Here is a 17,759-nt window from a genome sequence, read left to right as displayed (position 1 = left end):
ATGCTCAATTCTCACACAACCCGTATCCAGATAAAGAGACTGAGGCTTAGGGTCCTGTAGAGGAAAGACATTTGACAACTCAATGTGACTGGGTACTGTTGGGCTGTGAGGTGTACAGGGTAGGAAGTGCTGGAACCAGCTGGCTCTCCTGAAACAAACCTTCCCCTCAGTCACCACCACAACTTCCTCATTTGAAGTCCCTGCCTACCGGTGACCTTTCTGGAAACTGTAAATCTGGGACTCTGGTAGACATTTCCTGGGCTTCTCCCCATCAAACATACCTCGATACCAGATGATTCGGGGTGGGGGGACCCCAGACGCCACGCACTGTAGCACAGCCTCTTCCCCGACGGCTGTGAGAACCACGGCGTTGACCGCAGAAACAGAGGGTGGGTCTGTGTGGGCCAGAGGAGGAAACATGGGGCTGGCTGCTCTGAGGCCAGACCTTCCCTAGCTTCCCCCGTCCACCTGCCCCCCACATTCCCGGCACCCATGTTTGTTTCCCTGGCCCAACTACCTGGACTACCAATTTCTTGCATGGGTGTTTTGTGTCTCCCCACCAGACTTTAAGTCCCATGTAAGGAGCCATGGACTCACAACTACACCCATGGAGCCTGGCGTATCACAGACTCTGGGGGTCCTTGAGCAGGGAGAAAGCAGTGTGTCCTGCGATAGGACGGCCCAAGTAAGTACCTGTGTAGTAGAGGGTGATTGTTTCCTCATCTGTGCCGACTTCATTGGCAGCCTGGCAGCTGTAGTTCCCAGCATCCTCTGGGGCTACTTCCTGAATGATGAGCGTTCCTTGGGCATCCACGTGGATTCTGGAGTTGTGCCAGAAAAACATATGACATGTGGTGGCTCCATAGCCATCATTAATATCAAACTAACGTTATTAGTCAATGGCACTCAGACCTTGCCAGGTTTCTCTGAGTCAGTCATTGTTAGCCCACAGGGCTCTTCCTCAAGGTCTGAACACCTGCCGACCCAGGCCACACTGCACTCAATAGGCCCTTGAAAGATGTCAGGCAGATGCTACACCCCTTTTTGAGAAGACCCAGGCTGAGATTCCCTCCCGGCACCCTGTCCAGCTATTGCCAGGCTCTGAGTTCTCCTCCCACCCACTCACCTGCTGTCCTCTGGCAGGGCGAGGCCCTCACGGCTCCAGGAGATATGGGGTGTGGGATACCCTGATGCCGAGCAGCTGACCCTCATCTCCACACCCTGGGAGACATGCTGGGACCTGGCATTGATGCTGACTTGAGGGGCCTCTGTAGATAAGAAGAGTCCTCTGACCAGCCTGGGCTCCCCATGTCGGCTCTGACTGACCCTCAGCCACAGTAGGGGTGGCAGTGGAGAAGGAAGCACAGGTTCCAGAGTCAGAGTTCCCAGGTGGCACCCCTGGAGGTGGGGAGGCTCGGCACTAACCCGGTACCCGCTAGGGCCTCCCAGTCGGAAACTCTTGCCCTGGATAGTTGCTTTGAGCCAGCACCCCTGGAATTCTTGGGCATCCAGCAGGTGCCAGAGCTGGGGACAGTATATCTCTATGATTATGAGGTAAACCCCATGGCCTGCCCTAAAATTAGGTTCCTTTAATTGGGCACTCTTGGTCCACAGACCCAGTGAGGCTCAACCCAAATCCTCTAAAAGGGCAAATGCATCCGCTTCCATGCCAAGGAAGACATAACTAATCAATCTCTGTCTTGTAGAGCCCAGACAGGTCCTCTTAACATACTCCCAGTACCAATAGGAGTTGCTGGGTTTTTACCTTTGGTGAACTTGCACGCCATCGAGGAGGACTTAAGGAGATTGAAACCACACCCCATCCTGAAACTCCTATACAGATGCCCTTTCCTCTGCCTGCTCTACCATCATCCAAGCAGTATCCCCAGCCCAGGCACATCTGACCTCTGAGCCCTCACCCTGCCCCAGCCCTAGTATGATTAACCTCCAATAGTGAACATAACTTAGCTAGATGGAGACAGAGTCTCCAAAGTTCCGAGGCTAAGCAGAGGGAGGGGCTTATGGTGTCCCCAGTGAATATGAGGTAGAATGCTGTGCTAGGGGACCAGCAAGAGTGGGAGGAGTCTCACCTCGCACCAGGAGCCAGGTAGATGCCTTTGTGACCCCATTGGCATTGCTGGCCACACACTGGTACTGCCCACCATCGCTGGGGATGACATTGCTGACCTCCAGAGACAGGTCATGCAGCTGTGTGACTCGGCCTGCTGTGACTGGCAAGGCTCGCCAGTCCCGGACCCATGTCAGGTTGTAAGGAACATCACCTAGGACTTGGCAGGACAGGATGGCGGTCACCCCTGGGGACACAGTCACATTAGGTCCAGGGACCAGCTGTGGTGGAGGGTCTGCAAGGACAGAGGATAGGAGGGACTGAGGGACTGGGGTAGGGAACAGCCGTCCCCTGTGACTCAAGACACGTCAGCCAGCAGAGCAGCCTGCATCTGCTCTCCATTCGGGGATTCTGGCCCCCGGGGAGATTGCGTGTCCCTCGTCACACTCTCCCTAGGGTGCTATCAAACCCTGGAGCTCTCCACAGCATGGACGTGCTCACAAGCCACAGCCAATGTGCATCCAACAGCCCTTCTCAGATCTTCACACCCTCCCAGCCAAAAATCTCCGCCAGGAAGAAACCGGCCAGGAGACGGGGAAACTGTGGGAACATCTCTGTCCTTCAGCAGCGTGGCCTACAAGCAGCCCAAGACAGACAAGGCCAAAAAGAAATGCCGCTAAATCTGTTCTCGGGAACACAAACCACCAAAGTGATAAGATCAGAGACCACCCACTAGAAGAGCAGGACCAACAGGCCACATGCACCTACAAGAGACGAAAGTGTCCCAGTGTGAACATGGGGGCTTGTGACCCCCACGCTTGGGAAGCAGGGGCAAGATTGCTGTGAATTTAAGACCAATCTGTTTTACACGGCCAGTTCCACCATAACCAGGGCTACCTAGTGAGACTCTGTCTCAATTATAAAAGAAAAAAGATACAATGTTATTTAAAATGCTTAGAAGTGACATTTGGGGACAAACAAGGAAGCTGAACTACAGATAAAATTAAGCAATATCGAAATATTCATACATTGTGTGTGTGTGTATGTGTGTGTGTGTGTTCTGAGACTATGTCTTCCTCTGTGGTGCTGATGGATCTGGAACTCATGTAGCCCAGGTTGAGCTGAAACATGTAGCAACCCTCCTACCTCAGCTTCCATTATATCCGTCTTTGGCCAGGGGAACTCAGTTTAGCAGGGTGAGGCCATGCTTTTAGGGATATGTATTGAAATGTCAAGGTGGTTATAACTTATTTTAATGTAGCTTGGCAGAAAGGTTAGTGTGGCCAGATATCAGTACACGGCAGATGCGTCCTCTCCCCTGCTCGTCATTTATAAAAAGTTGGCTCTCCCCTCAGGGGCTCAGACTGACTCGCTGTCAGGTTGCGGAATCAGGTTGTTGAAATCTCCCATAGTCTCACTCCCCCCAGAATGTCTGAGAAGATGTTCCTCGGAGGAGCTGGGGAGATGGCTCCCTAGGTAAAATGCTTGCTGTCCAAAAATTAGGACCCAGGTTTAGATCACCCTAAAATCCAAGCATAGCAGCACACGTCTGTAACCCCAGCACGAGGGGTGGAGACGGGGAGATCCCTGGGGCTCACTGCACCCCACCAGCCTCACTGAAATTTGCAGTCTTTCTTAGGTCCCATGAGAGACGGCGGGGCTCAACAGAGGGAAGACCTCTGACCCTGCACACGTGCACACGGGACGGTGCCCCTGAGCACACACGCATATGCCACACACAAAGAGAAGCTCATCAAATGCTAGACTGAGGGGACTGCAGATGGCTTCAGTGTCCTGGTCTATGTTTTCCCATCTTTCTGCCAGGGGCCATTAAATTGCACTTCCTTTCTTCGCTAGAGGATAATTTGGGTCTCTAACGAGGAAATCCAATCCATTCTGGGACTGTCTATGGCATCCCCAGAGTTCTAGAGCTCAGTGGTGACATCATGGCAGGAAGTCAGTCACCCCGAAAGAACACCAGGCAGGTGACTGTCATCAAGCCAGGCAATGGACCCCTACAAGGCCCAGGTGGGGTCAGTGTGTAGGTGATAACATGGATTGGCATGCTTTGAGAGAGAGACTGGCCCCAGGTGCCAGCTGGCTAGTACTCTGCCCCAGAGATGGAGAGTGACCGGAAGGAAACCCCAGCGGAAGGGAAGGAGCGCAGTGAATACACAGAGAAAGGGTAGACCTGTGATGACAATCTGGGCGTTGGCTTGTCCTGTCCCGGCTCTGCTGACCGCTATGCACTGGTACGTGCCTTCCTCAGCCTTGGATGCCCGCGGGATCTCCCAGCTGCTGTTTCCTGATCCCCTGCAAAAGCAACAGGCAGTGTGGTTACTCAGACCCCAGCCAGGACCTCCCAGCCTAAGTGGGGTGAGCTCAGGCCCCCAAATCTTGCACAGAGGGAAGCCCAAATCCTCACTGAGGCTCAGTAAGATTTAGGAAAATTCCACAGCAGGGCGTGTGAGCTGAACTCATGCCTTGGCTTCTCTCAACTCTGGACTCTCACCCTAAGGAAAGGGTCTAAGGGTGTCCCTACACTCCTGACCCCAACTTCTGGGCCCACTCATGGATAGGACTCACTCTCCCCATCCCCAGCAAGGCTGACCAGGATGACAATCAAACTCAGCCCAGGTCTCTCTCCTGTTGCCCACTCTTTGAGATCTGTCCAGGGCACAGGAGCCCCGGGGCCAGGGACAATTGTTGGCCATCAGTCACTCACTGAAAGTGCCGCTCCTCGCCCAGCCTCACTCCATCCCGCTGCAGCTGCAGTCGGAAGGGGAGGGTGCTATACACAGAACAGGACACCAGCAGGGGCTGCTGTAGGTAACCGTGGATCCTAGGGGCCATGCTGACCAGCGGCACACCTGTAGGCAAGCACAAGGTTTAGAGCCCTTCTGTGCCATCACAGAGCCTGTCCCTGGTACCTTAGCCACACAGAGGCCCTTAGGAATAAACAAGAGGCAGAGGCCAGTCCAGAGGCAGTGAGTGGTTCCATTCAGTGTCACACAAAGCAGGTCACTTAGCTCTCTGAACCTCAGTTTCTACCTCTCTAAAATGGGAGTGATCCCTCCAAAGTTCAGGGACCATCAGAGAGAAGAAGAGCCAGGGGAAGTGGGGAAGAGGAAGCGCGAAGCTGACTCCAGACATGACACAACCATTGCACTCACACACATCAGATCTGCACTAGACTGGGCCTGTCAGCATCCTGTCCTGGAGTGGAGAAGGCCTCAAGGGACGCCTTTCCTCTGTGAGGACTTATACACAGTTAATGGTCAATGGACGAAAAGGAACCATTTTTTTCTTTGTGTAGACATTGGTAAAATGCCCATGTCCATATAAACAAACCCTCACTCATGTTCCCATAAGCAACCCCAGGAAAACTCATCAAGTTGTCCAAAAGAGACCTGAAGCCAAATAGAAAGTAGTCGGGAGGGGCCAGTGGAAGTGAGGAGAGGGAGAGGGATGGGGATGCCGGCGTTACCGAACTACATCATGGGTGTATGAAATGACATCACAAAACCCAGGAATACATACTACTGATAAACACATGCTAAGAAAATGTCTTTAAAGTTTTGAGCAAAGGTTAAGAGACTGTAAACCAAATTAGTTTCAAGATGGGCTCTACTTGGTATCATCAATAAGATGCCATAAAACGGGGGTGATGATGGCCCTGTTATGAGGAACTGGCAACAACTGTCAGTGGGAACAACCTCACCATGGCTTCTGAGGAAGCCAGTTAGCAGAGAGACCTGCCTGGGACCAGCTCTGAGGTCAGACGCTACCCATTGTGTGGGTGGAGCTATGCAATGGGCTCTTCTTTAGAGACTCCAGTTCACCCGCATTTGTCCAGTGAAAAACAAGCCCAGTGGGAAGACGGCTGGAGATGTGACATTTGCGGCATTTTTGAGATAAAGCAAAAAACTTCAAGGAAACTCTCACAGTTTGTGATGAGCCCTTTGGGGCCTCTGTTGGACACTACTGGCCTCCTCACCTGACCCTCATCTGGGAACCAACAATCTCTTCCCCTGTGTTGTTTTTAGGAGGCCTCTGAGAAAGTCCCCAGCAGGGTCAGCTGCAGCCCACAGTGCTGGCAAGGGCTCAGTCCATGCGCTGCCTTCTTTGCACCCCAGCCAGAGGGGACAGGAGCCCAGTAAGATGCTCCAGGGCTGAGACAATGCACCAGACGGCCTCAGAGGCCAGGCTGGGGGCGGGGAGCATGGCGGGTGACATCATGCCCTGGGCTGTCTGCCACATCCCCAGGGAGAGGGGTGTCAGGCTTCCAGCCACGTCCTCAGCTGCGTGTGCAACCGCTACTCACCCCCGCAATCTGGATGCCTCTTCCAGACAGCTTGGTTACCCCTCTTTTGAGCAGAAAGGGCCCAGGCACCTGAGACCTACCACACACCTCCAAACCCAGAACCAACCTGCTCTGAGACAAATCCTAGCCTCCTCTGCTCTGAAAAGTAGGGAGGCAAAAACTATCCTGGTCCAAACCTGCCTGTCCCCACTGGAGTGGGCAATGGAGACAAAGCCCACAGCTGCATCTCAGGTCCCTGGTTCTATCTAAGAGAACAGAGGAAACAGGTCTCCAGTGATGAAATCTCTACAGAAATCTTCCCCTCAGGCTTTAAAGGCAAATCACAGAGGCTCGGGGAATAGTATCATGGTGCAGAGGCCAAGATGCCCTGAGGCCAGAGTCAGGAAAGAAGAAGAGGTGTCTCAGCCAGAGGTCTTCAAGAATTGCCCTTGGTGGACATTATGCATAGCCTCAAGAGCTGGCCTGCCCTCCTGCCCTCCCTCCTGCCTGCCCTCCTGCCCTCCCACCTGCCTGCCCTCCTGCCTTCCTTCCTGTCCTCCCTGCACCCTTATTGGAAAGGGATGGGGGACAGCCCCACAAAGAAGTGTGGAATGCATGTCACTTCCAGGGGAAGGGAGACAGTGGGCCCAAGGATGGTAACAGGGTCTGGCAATGAGGTCAGGTGGCCCAGGAAACGAGGTGCCCCTGCCAGGAGCAGAGGTGAAGCTGGGAAATCCAAGACTTTCTCCTGCCCTAGGAGCTCTCTACCTTTGCGGCACAAGGACCAGAAAAAGCCATACATATGGGAGCCAGTATAGCAACATAGTGGCATCAGCAGCTGCTGAGTGTGGTCTCAGGCACCCCTGTATAGCTCCGTGCACACTGGATGCTGGAGTCCTTGGGACAACTCTGTCTCCTATGACCCCCTAGAACTTCCCTGTGGGAGTGCTCAGTGAAGGGCAGTCCCTCTGTCCACTTTTAAGTGGGACATTCCATACACACCAGGACTGCTACCAGTGGGCAATGGGCCAGTCTTGGCAGTGCTGGGCCCACACTTCCTCCACCATGGCTTGCACTTTGCTTTGGGGGCCTCGGAACAAATAAATGAAGGATGGATGGATGGATGAAAGATGGATGGATGACTATAAGGGTGAGAGGATGAAAGGGTTAAACGATGGGTGGGCAGGTGGATAAAATGACGGATAGATAAGGAGCTAAATGATGGGTGGGTAAATCAGTGGATGCTGTTGGTTGGATGTAGCAAGGTGGGCGGATGGATGCTGGGATAAATACATATGGAGAGATAAATGGATAGATAGATGGATGGACAGGTGGATGGATAGATAAACAGATGTGACTGCATGGATGAGTGAGCTGCTGATGAATATATAGATGGGAAGATTGCTAAGCAGGTGGATGGATGGGTAGGTGTGTGCGTGGGCGGGCGGATGGGCAGGAGGGTGTGCAAATGGGAAGGAAGGTGAGTGAGTAGGTGTATGGACGACTTTGTTCTAAATCTTCAAGCTGAGGTGATGTCTGGATCATGTCGGCATTCGTCATGACACCTAACAGCCACAGAAGCTTTGCCAAACTAATCTAGCCAGGAAATGCTTCCAGGAAGACACGGCACTCACCTGGGGCTACTCCACTGTAGGAAACGCCAGAGACACGGAGGAGGGGATTTCCCTCGTGGTCTTGGCCCTTCACCTTGAGATAAAAGCGCTCTTTTGGTACATGGAAGGGTGGCCCAGCCCACAGCTGGTGGGTGGAGCCATTGGAGAGAAACTGTGTGGGCAGAGTCAGGAGAGACTTCCCTGAGCTGTGTGAGAGTTCCACAGATTCAAGGTGACCAGGTGCCTGCAGGCCCGTAGAGTTGATCACCAGGGAGATTGGTACGCCTGCAAAGAGAGAGAGGGAATGAGCACTGGGCTCTGGGACTGTGAGCAGGACCCAGCCTTCTTGGTTCTCCTTCACCCACTCTGCATCCTCCCTGAGCGAGCTCAGGCTGTAGGTGGGGTAAGGAAGGACGAGCCCCGTGACGCTGTCCGTGGTCCTGAAACAACCGCTGCCTCTCCACCCTGCCTGCATTAGCTGTATCCCCTGCTTCTAAACCTGGAAGCACAGACCTGGACTGAGCTTTCACCATTTTCCTTGGTTTATTTGGGAGTTGGGTCAGGCCTCTTCCCCTTTCAGTTACAATGGCTTTTAAAGAAAAACTGAGTCTGCACATGAATGGAAGAATCTAAACGTGAGTTTCCGGGAAAGCCGAGTCTGTAAGCATGGGGTCGGGGGCTACATCATTCAGCCAGCAGTATGTAGAAGCCCCTCCAGGTCAATCACTGGTGTGTAGGAATGGTCTCCTGTAGTCAGCTCATGGCATGTGGTAGCTGCTTGCTCGAGTCCAGGCATCTAATGTTCAGTTAGCCACAGACTCCCAAGTCCTAATATTCCCATCACAGAGCCTAAGGCCAAGCACTCGTTAACATTCCCAGTTTCTTCCTCCACCCTCTTCTTCATCCTGCCCATCCTCCTTGAAGTCCTGGTGATTAATCCAAAGCTTTGCAGACACATTGCAAGCTTTTCACCACTAAGCTATATTCCTAGCCTTATTTTTTTTTTAACTTTGTATGTGTCTCCTCCTTTTCACACAGTTAAAATGGCTTTTAAAGAATCATGGAGTCTGCATATGGCACAGAAGACTCTACATGTGAATTCCGGGAAAAGTCAAACATGCATGCACACATACACACTACAGCACACGTGGTCAGAGAACAACCCGTGGGGGTTGGTTCTCTCCTTCCACAGGGTAGCTTCCAAGGACTGAACTTGGGTTGTGAGGCCTTTATCCACTGAGCCATCTCTCTGGCCCACTTCCTTACTTTTTATTTTAAGTCATGGTCTTGCCAAGTTACCCAGCGAGCCATGAATTTGCAATCCTCCTGACTTTGGGTCTTGGGTAGCTGGATTATAAGCCTGTGCCACTGGGTCTTGCTTAGAGTGTCCTTTCTCAACTAGCTTGTTGGAAGGGCTTCAGTTTCTCCACTTTCCTTGCTTTATTTCTACAATGTAAATACCAAATGAAGCCCCAGGCTCATCACACGCCAGTGAGGGATCATGACCTCCAATTTCACATCCCCCCCATTCCAGCCTCCTCCATATGATCACCAAGACACTTTTGATAAGCCAGCAGCTCAATGGCACCTTCCCCTCCTCTGAATTAGCAGGGCACAGACAAGATGTCTGAAGAAGGATATAGCCATACAGGCTTCACTGAAGAAAAAATAAGAGAAAACGTAAAATGTTCACCTTACCACGATGAGCATCTGAGTTCAACACCCAGAGGCCACTGGGAATAGTGGTACCCACAATCCTAGAGCTGGGGAGGTAGAGCTAGACAGGTAGATTCCTAGTGCCCGAGGGACAGCTAAACTAGCCTACTTGATGAACTCAATCAGTGAAAGACCCATTTCAAAAAATAATTGATTGGGGCTGGAGAGATGGCTCAGAGGTTAAGAACAGTGGCTGCTCTTCCAGAGGTCCTGAGTTCAATTTCGAGCAACCACATGGTGGCTCACAGCCATCTATAATGAGATCTGGTGCCCTCTTCTGGCCTGCAGACATACATGGAGGCAGAATGTTGTATACATAATAAATAAATCTTTTTAAAAAAATTGATGGTTGGGGACTGGAGAGGGGACTTAGAAGTTAAGAGCTCTGGCTGCTCTTCCAGAGGACCCAGGTTTAATTCTCAGCACCCACATAGTAGCTCATAACTGCCTGTAACTCCAGTTCCAGAGAAACCGGTGCCTTCTTTTGGGTTCCATGGGCACTGCATACACATGGTGCACATATATGCAGGCAAAACACCCATACACATGAAATTTTAAAATAAAACAAATAAAAACAATTGGCGGCCAGTGCCTGAGGAATGACCTAAGAGGAAATCCTCTGACCTTCATATACACATGTGCACACATACACACATGTACCCAAACATACTTGAACACATGTACACACAGGAAAATAAAAAAGGCATGAGAAGCGTGGCTCAGTAAAAAAAAAGGGGGGGTCTTCAGGACCACTTTGGTGGCTGGAAGGATGCTGGGAAGGTAAATGTCACCTCCTGGGCTGATGGAGAGGAAGCTGGCTCAGAGTTGGTTTGTCACCCTGTGGTCTGGAACAATAGCTCAGCAGGACTCATTCGGCAGTCACTGTGGCTCACAGTTAGCCTGCCTTGATCCTCCCACCACCTCCCATTACCTTCCTCAGAGCCCAGGGCAGGTACCTTGCAAAGGCCATTCGATGGTGTGGTTGAGGTCCAGAGAGGGCTGCATGGAGAAGCCGGCTCGGAAGTTGATGTTACTGATGCCTGATATTCTCACTGAGTGGCGGCCACTGCTGTACACCTAGAGCAGGTCCCCACCAACCCATGTCACCAGAGCATCAGGCCTCAGATGCCACTGGCCACGGCTAGTAAAGCCCACGCCTGTAGCTATAGCTTTCTAACCTTTGTAAACACATGGGCAAGGTACCTGATCCACAAAGACACAGAAGTCCAGTTGACCCACTCTCCTCCTGGAGGCTTCTCTTTCTGCTCTCTCCTAACTCCTGCAGGCCCTGCCTGTTCTCCTGCTTGTCTATCCTCCTACCACACCTTCCCTGGAGGCTCTGGTCTCAAAGACAGGCAGATCTGGAAATCAGGTGGTCAGCACAGTCTTCACCTGCAGCTGCCGCCACAATGCCCTGCACCCCATAGTCAATCATCAGGAGCCCCGCACCCCATAATCAGTCCTCCAACAGTCATGCCTGTCTCTTGCCTGGCTTCCAGCATCTTCCAGATACAACAGTCTCCTGTCAGCTCTGTCTCTCCTAGTTGTATCTCCCAAAGTCACCCTTGCTCCGTTTACCCTCCCTACCCAGGACAGGAGTCTGAGTCATGCGCCAGTTTCTTTCTTGGCCTTTCTGAATGTCATCCCAAAGCGCTTCATGCCCTCACAATTGAAAATCAGGTTGTTCCTTGGCTTTTGACCTTGCACTCACTCCTATTCATAGACCCATGCCTCTGCCCACACATCCCAGGCTCTCTGCCTGAAATTTCCCCCATTGGCGTGTCCCTACCTTGATAGCCCACAGCCCAGGGTGCTCAGGCTTAAAGGCTACGACCTTGGCTGAGTCCGGAATGTTGAGGAGTACGTTGAGACCTTCATCTGTCTGCAGGACCCTTCCTGTGGAAGCATCAGGTGCCACTCAGTCTTCTCTCTTTTCCCAGGGTTCCCAGGTTCCCCACCCTGTCTCCAGGACCCCACAGCCCACCAACACCAGCCTCAAGTGTCCTTGGGACTGACAAGAAGATTGCCATTGTTGTAAGTCAGTTGCCACCAGCCTTCCAGCTTCTTCATCTGCAGGGACACCTCTCTGCTCCACTTGGCGTCCCCTCACTCTTCCCTAATTTCTGTATCCTTGAGTATGAACCCCTTGCCACCATTGCCTCTTTGTAGGATACAGGTGTATGTGCGGTATGTATCTGTGGGGTATGTATGCATGTGGGTGCATGTATGCATTGCATATGTACATATGTAAGTTTCCTCCTCTCACCAAGTGGAGCCAGGGATGGAATTCATGTCTTCAGGATTGGCAGCACCTTCACTCACTGGATCATCTTACTGGATCATTTTCTTTTTCTGGGACAGGGTCTCTAGCTGCACTTGGAGCTCAACCATTGGCTGACCAGGGAGCTCAGGGACCCCTCGTCTCCACCCCTCAGTGCTGAAGTTACTGGTATGGCTGCCACACACAATTTTAACATGGGTGCTGAGTATCCAAACTCAGGTCCTCATGTTTGTGAGCAGACACTTTATTGACTGAGCCATTTCTCCAACCCCCTCCTCCCGTGGCCTCTTTTCATCTCATCCTGGGCTTCCAGCTCAGTCTTGGATCCAAAGAGGGGGTTAGGCCAGAAGCACCTACCCAGTGGATCCCGGACTTCAATCTCAGGCCCTGGCCCGCTCAGTGAGATGGTGACCTCCTTCAGGCTGGGGTCAAAAGGAATTCTCCACGTATGCTCCCCTTCCTCCTCATGGTCTGCAGACAGCAGGTGTACTTTGGAAGCCTGGATCGCTGACTCCACCCACTTTAGCACCTGAGAAAGGTACAGAAGTTGAACTAGGGGGTGTGCCCAGGCTTTGACATGTCTGGTCACCTAATACAGCTCTAACCAGCTTCTGCTATATGCAGAATCCACGCACTCCCTGTGGATTTGGGGGTAACAATCTGTTCAGTGTCCAAGGCCACGGATCGCCACTGTCCTACACTAGGCCTGATTGGCTCTTCTCCCCTCTTGGCATGCATGGCTCCAAACGAAGCCTGTATATTGACACAGGTGACTCAGAGCTGAGAGGTGCAGGCACGGACTTTCTTCTTCTTCTTCTTCTTCTTCTTCTTCTTCTTCTTCTTCTTCTTCTTCTTCTTCTTCTTCTTTTCCTCCTCCTCTTCGTCCTTTTTTTCTCCTTCTATTAAAATTTTTTATTATTTTACAGACCAACTTCAGTTTCCCCTCCCTCCTCTCTTCCTTCCCCCTGCCACTCTTCCTCTGTTCAGAAAGGGGCAGCCTCCCATGGGAGTCAACAAACTATGGCATATCTCATCGAGGCAGGACCAAGCTCCTCCCCCTGCATCGAAGCTGGGAGAGGCATCCCTGCATGGGGAATAGGTTCCAAAAGCCAAACAGGTTTCTGCAGGACAAGCTTCTGCCTCTCATCTGTAGCCCCCACGAGGAAGCTGCTGGTGCACACTGGGCAGCTAGGTATGGAATCTCCATGCTGTGTGGTTCCTGGAGCTACAGGCTCCTACCAAGTTGCAGATCATATAACCAGGATGTGGAATCCCTCAGTCGATCAAATATGCTAAAGCTAAAAATCTGCAGTGTGTGACTGGGAGTCACTGTAAGGAGCGCTTGCCTAGGGTGCAGGAAGCTCTGAGTTTGATCCCTAGCACTGAAAAAAATTTCCTTGTACTACACCAATTCAAGGAAAAACACTGAATGTAACTTCTGCGTTCAACAGGAATGATGTTCAGAGGCCAAAGCGTCCTTCTCGAGGACCGTTTTGGAAAAGTGCCGTCTGCTAAATGTGGAAGGAATGATGCAATTAGGAAACCATCATCTTATAACTACTAATGAAATAATTGTTTCGGGCAAGGATCTTCTTTGGATGTTAAAAGCAAAGGGTGTAAGATTGATGGAGACTAAATATCCACACAGAGCCAGGGTGTCACTCCACAGGCACTGAAGTCAGTGTGGGGTGTGGAGACACGGCCTCGGCATACACGGCTGCCTGCCACCATTGTAACCAGTGACACAATTTGTCATCAGCTACAGAAAGACCAGCTGTTTGTCTCTTGAAGCCATCCATCAGGAAGAAGTCGCAACACCAACCCCAAGTCACCCCTCCACACACACCAACCACCACCTACCCAGACCTTGGGACAAACTCAGGGCAGCAGTAAAAAGCCAGGAGAGATGTGGGTGACACCGTGGGACAGACTAGAATTTAGAGCATGAGACAGAGCCTCTTCAACCGGTGTCACAAAAAGGCGTGGATGGCTCCAGATTCGAGAGGACGTAATAGTCACGAGAACCAAGAGGGGCAGGCAGCAATAATTAAAACCAGAGCCAGGAAGGCTTCTTCAGAAAACATCGAGAGGGGCTGGGAAGATGACCTGGCAGATAAATTACTATGTAAGCATAAGGACCAGTGTTCAGATGGCAGGCACCCAGATAAAAAGCTGGATGGGCGTGGCAGCCCACCTGCCATCCTTGATCCCTAGACCAAGCTGGCTAGCTAGACTAGCCCAACCTGGGAATTTCTGGCGTGGTCAGAGAGAGACCCTGCATCAATAAACACAGTGGAGAGCGGCGAGGTACATACCTAATGTCAATTCATCCCACCACATGCACATCAGATGTACCCTTGAACATGCATATACATGCATGCAAAAGAAAAGACGTTTTGAAGTCAAACGGGAGAAATCAAGCAAGGATTTGATATGAGATCACAGTAATAAAGTTCATTAACTCTATCAGAACAATCTAGGCTATGGGGTACTGTGGGGGACTGACAGTAAGCTTCAAGTGAGAAGCATTTCACAGCACACATGAGACGCTGGGTTCCAGTCACAGCAGCCAAAATAAAAAATAATTAATTATAAATTATTTATGGACAAAGTCTCATGAGCCAGCAGAATCCAGAGGGATAAGGAAGAGAGAAATGCAAGCAAGTGCTGAATTGCTGGTGACTGTGAAACTTAAGGGAGGTCATTTGCTTGATTTTTGAGACAGGGTCTGGATAGCCCTAGCTGGTCTAGAATTTATTGTGTAGATCAGGTTGGCCCCAAACTCACAGAGTTCTACTCCCTTTATCTCCAAGTACTAGGATTAAAGGCCTGTGCTATCATGACCCGCCATTCATAGCAATTTTAAAAAATAAAAGTCATTTTATTTTTAAATTTTGTTTATTTATTTGTTTGTTGGTTGGTTTTTGAGACAGGCTTTCTCTGTGTAACATCCCTGCCTGTCCTGGAAATCACTTACTTTGTAAATCAGGTTGACCTTGAACTCCCAGAGATTTGCCTACCTCTGACTCCAGTTTGCTACCACACCTAGTTTGAAAGCCATTTAAAAATGCTAATGATGTGATGAGTCTATCACACACCTGGGCGTGATGTCTGCCAATGTCAGTTGACTATAAATGTCTTCCTGGAACGCTGCCTGAAGGAGAAAAAGCTCTGTGATTGATTAGCAATGTCTGCCACAGATCTGAGACTGGAAAATAGTGGCTGGTGTGCTACCTGAAGGCCTTTCTGGCCCTAACTGGCAATTCTGTTCTGCCTACTGTGTAGCCTTCACAGAAGGGAAGGGACCTGGAAGATCTGCCTGAGATTTTGGGGATGAGTGTGTTTTACAGAGACTGAGTTCAAACATATGCCGTGAGACCTCAGTTATCACAGGATAAGAATTCAGCATTTCCCCTTCTTCCCATATTTGGAGCGGCTTCATTCTCCTGCCTTTGCCTGGTGTTCTGGGAAACGTGTCTCTTGAAAAGGCTCAACCTGTCTTGGCTGCTGGACTAGCACAGGGTTCCTTGTCTAAGTGGGGGAGGAAGGAAGACAGCGCCAAGGGATCAGCGAAGTCAGGATGAGACCGCCAGATGTTGAAGGAGCAACTCCGTGCCCACTGCTTGTTCCTCAGGTCACACCGTGGGGGCAGAGGATGTCAACCCAGAAAAGCTGTCCCAGGCAGCAAGCGCCCAGACAAGTTGCATCAGCTACTATTCTGCCAGGGCTACTACAAGCTGCTCTAGAATGTTCTGGGTGGAGAGAAGATGCCCAGCAATTCAGGCTACCAAGCCACAAAGAGGCCTGGGACATGCACCCTAATGATCCCAGCATGAGGCAGCTTGCCTAGGGTTGAGGGGGTGTGACTCCCGTGTTCACAGCAAATGCAGACCACCTTGCAGGGCCAGACGGAGGGTCAAGGCCTTCTGGACCTAGTCATGCTCCCAGGGCTCCAGAGCGGAATCGGGGAGCCTTCCGAGCAGAACGCCTTCATTAAGCAAGCACAGTGTTTATTTGGCGAGTATGATAGCTTCCAGATGTCTATGGGGTGGGGCCTGGGAGTCAGCCATGTGCTGGCCTGAGGTTGGGCGCTGATGGAGAAGGAAGGAAAGAATCTGGCCTTGTTACACTCTGCCAGATGACTGCTTCTGGGCCCTTCATGGCTGATAAATCATCCCAGAGGCACTGCCAGGGTGCTTAACAGCCAGGACAGCTGAAGAAGCTGAGGGGCTAGGAAGAGGAATGGGGCTCACAGCTACAGATGGGGAAACTGAGGCTTTTGCCTGGAGTCACAGAAGGAGCACCCACCCAGTCCCAAGGCTCCTGCCTCTTGACAGTTGTGTATCCCAGATTCTCTACCCAGCTCTACCTTGCTGAGGACACTCGTGAGAGTGTACCCTATTCTTCAGGGTGCTTCAGTGGAGTAAGGGAAGAGAGAAACCTCCATCCCCACCCAGAAGCCTGGGGGAGTGTAGCTATGGTCACCTGTGCCCAACACCATGCCCAGCACTCTCTGTTCATCCTGGCTACCACCCATCAGCGCTACCAAGTGCAAGGGAGAGAGTGGATAGTATCCTACTGCATGGGGCTAAGGACAGGGCTTAAGGTCCCCTGAAGGTAACAGAGCCGTGGTCTGCTGCAACCTCTGTCTTGCCCCAGCAGCCCAGGTCTCAACCTCTCCACTCCCCTGAAGGCTGCTGAGAAGGGTTGGGGATGAGCTCATCTCTGGCCCCTCCTACTCAATCCGTCAGAACCACTTCCTCCCTCCCACTGTTGCAGAAAGCAAGCCACCTCTCAGGGACTTGCAGAATCTGGGTCATTTGTCAGGTGTAGTTGCTGCCGCCAAACAAGAGATGTGTCTCAACCCCCAGAACAGGCTAAGGCGAAGAGCAGGCTGTGTCAGGGGACGATCAGTAAGCCATGGGGTGGGGGAAGCTTAGGGCTCTCCTGGGAATCCTAGGGTGATTCCCAGGCAAGACAATGGGGTGCATCCAGCTCTTCTGTCCCTTTATGTTCCTTGTCATCTTCCTGCATCATCATCACCTGTAGCTGAATGAGGGCTGGGCAAAGCCTATGATGCCACACACATCATAGGTAGGATGTCATGGTCCTACCCAAAGCTTGACTTTAAGAAATGCCCACCTTGGGCTCAGAACAATGGCTCAGTAGCTAATCGTGCATGATGTGCATGTTTGAGAACCTGTGTTCAGACTCTGGGAACCACACAGAAGCCGGGAGCATGAGTACATGCCTGTAACCCAGCTCAGTGTGGGAGGTGCACAGACACGCAAGCCCAGCTGCCCTGCTTAGTTTCGCTTTAGTGAAATATCGTGACCCAGAAAGTCAAGCGAGAGCAACTAGGGAAGCTGCCCAGTGCTGACCCCAGTCTCCAGATGCACACAAATGCACAAATTCACACCTGGATACACATAGTCACATACACCAACACCCTAGGACAAACCCAGTGTCACAGTGCTTGCTTCTACTATGGTCACCTACTGTGCCAGGATGATCAGAGTCCTAAGTTGCCTGGCCGAGGCAGAGGTTCTTCGATCTTGCCCCCATATACTGTGGAATAAACCCAAAAAGGGGGCTCCTTCAGCCTGGGAGGCCAAGTTTACAACCAGAACATGCCAAGTGCTCCAGGACAGAGATCCTCTTGTTCAGATTGGCTGCATCCTCCTTGATAGCGCATACAGCAGGTGCTTAATAAATGACCACAATGGAGTGTGCAGCATATATCGATCTTGCTGCCTAGAGTGTATGTTGTTTGCTTCA

At 51.4% G+C, this 17,759-nt stretch overlaps 1 protein-coding gene across 1 annotated transcript in view; it reads right to left on the bottom strand.

Moving 5' to 3' along the window:
• The window catches only part of Hmcn2 (hemicentin 2), a 155,436-nt gene that overhangs the window by 111,807 nt on the left and 25,870 nt on the right, over window positions 1-17,759 (bottom strand). Inside the window, exons 5-14 of the mRNA XM_075985770.1 lie at window positions 12,339-12,510; window positions 11,490-11,596; window positions 10,657-10,777; window positions 8,006-8,269; window positions 4,794-4,938; window positions 4,260-4,381; window positions 2,091-2,363; window positions 1,127-1,268; window positions 694-821; window positions 282-395 (exon numbers count right to left, since the gene is read on the bottom strand). Coding sequence (XP_075841885.1) covers window positions 282-395; window positions 694-821; window positions 1,127-1,268; window positions 2,091-2,363; window positions 4,260-4,381; window positions 4,794-4,938; window positions 8,006-8,269; window positions 10,657-10,777; window positions 11,490-11,596; window positions 12,339-12,510 — 1,588 coding nt within the window. The remainder of the gene's footprint in view (window positions 1-281; window positions 396-693; window positions 822-1,126; window positions 1,269-2,090; window positions 2,364-4,259; window positions 4,382-4,793; window positions 4,939-8,005; window positions 8,270-10,656; window positions 10,778-11,489; window positions 11,597-12,338; window positions 12,511-17,759) is intronic.

The sequence above is a fragment of the Microtus pennsylvanicus genome, chromosome 9 (genome assembly GCF_037038515.1).
Source record: "Microtus pennsylvanicus isolate mMicPen1 chromosome 9, mMicPen1.hap1, whole genome shotgun sequence".
Classification (NCBI taxonomy): Eukaryota; Metazoa; Chordata; class Mammalia; order Rodentia; family Cricetidae; genus Microtus; species Microtus pennsylvanicus.
This window is presented reverse-complemented; position numbering and strand designations above follow the sequence as displayed.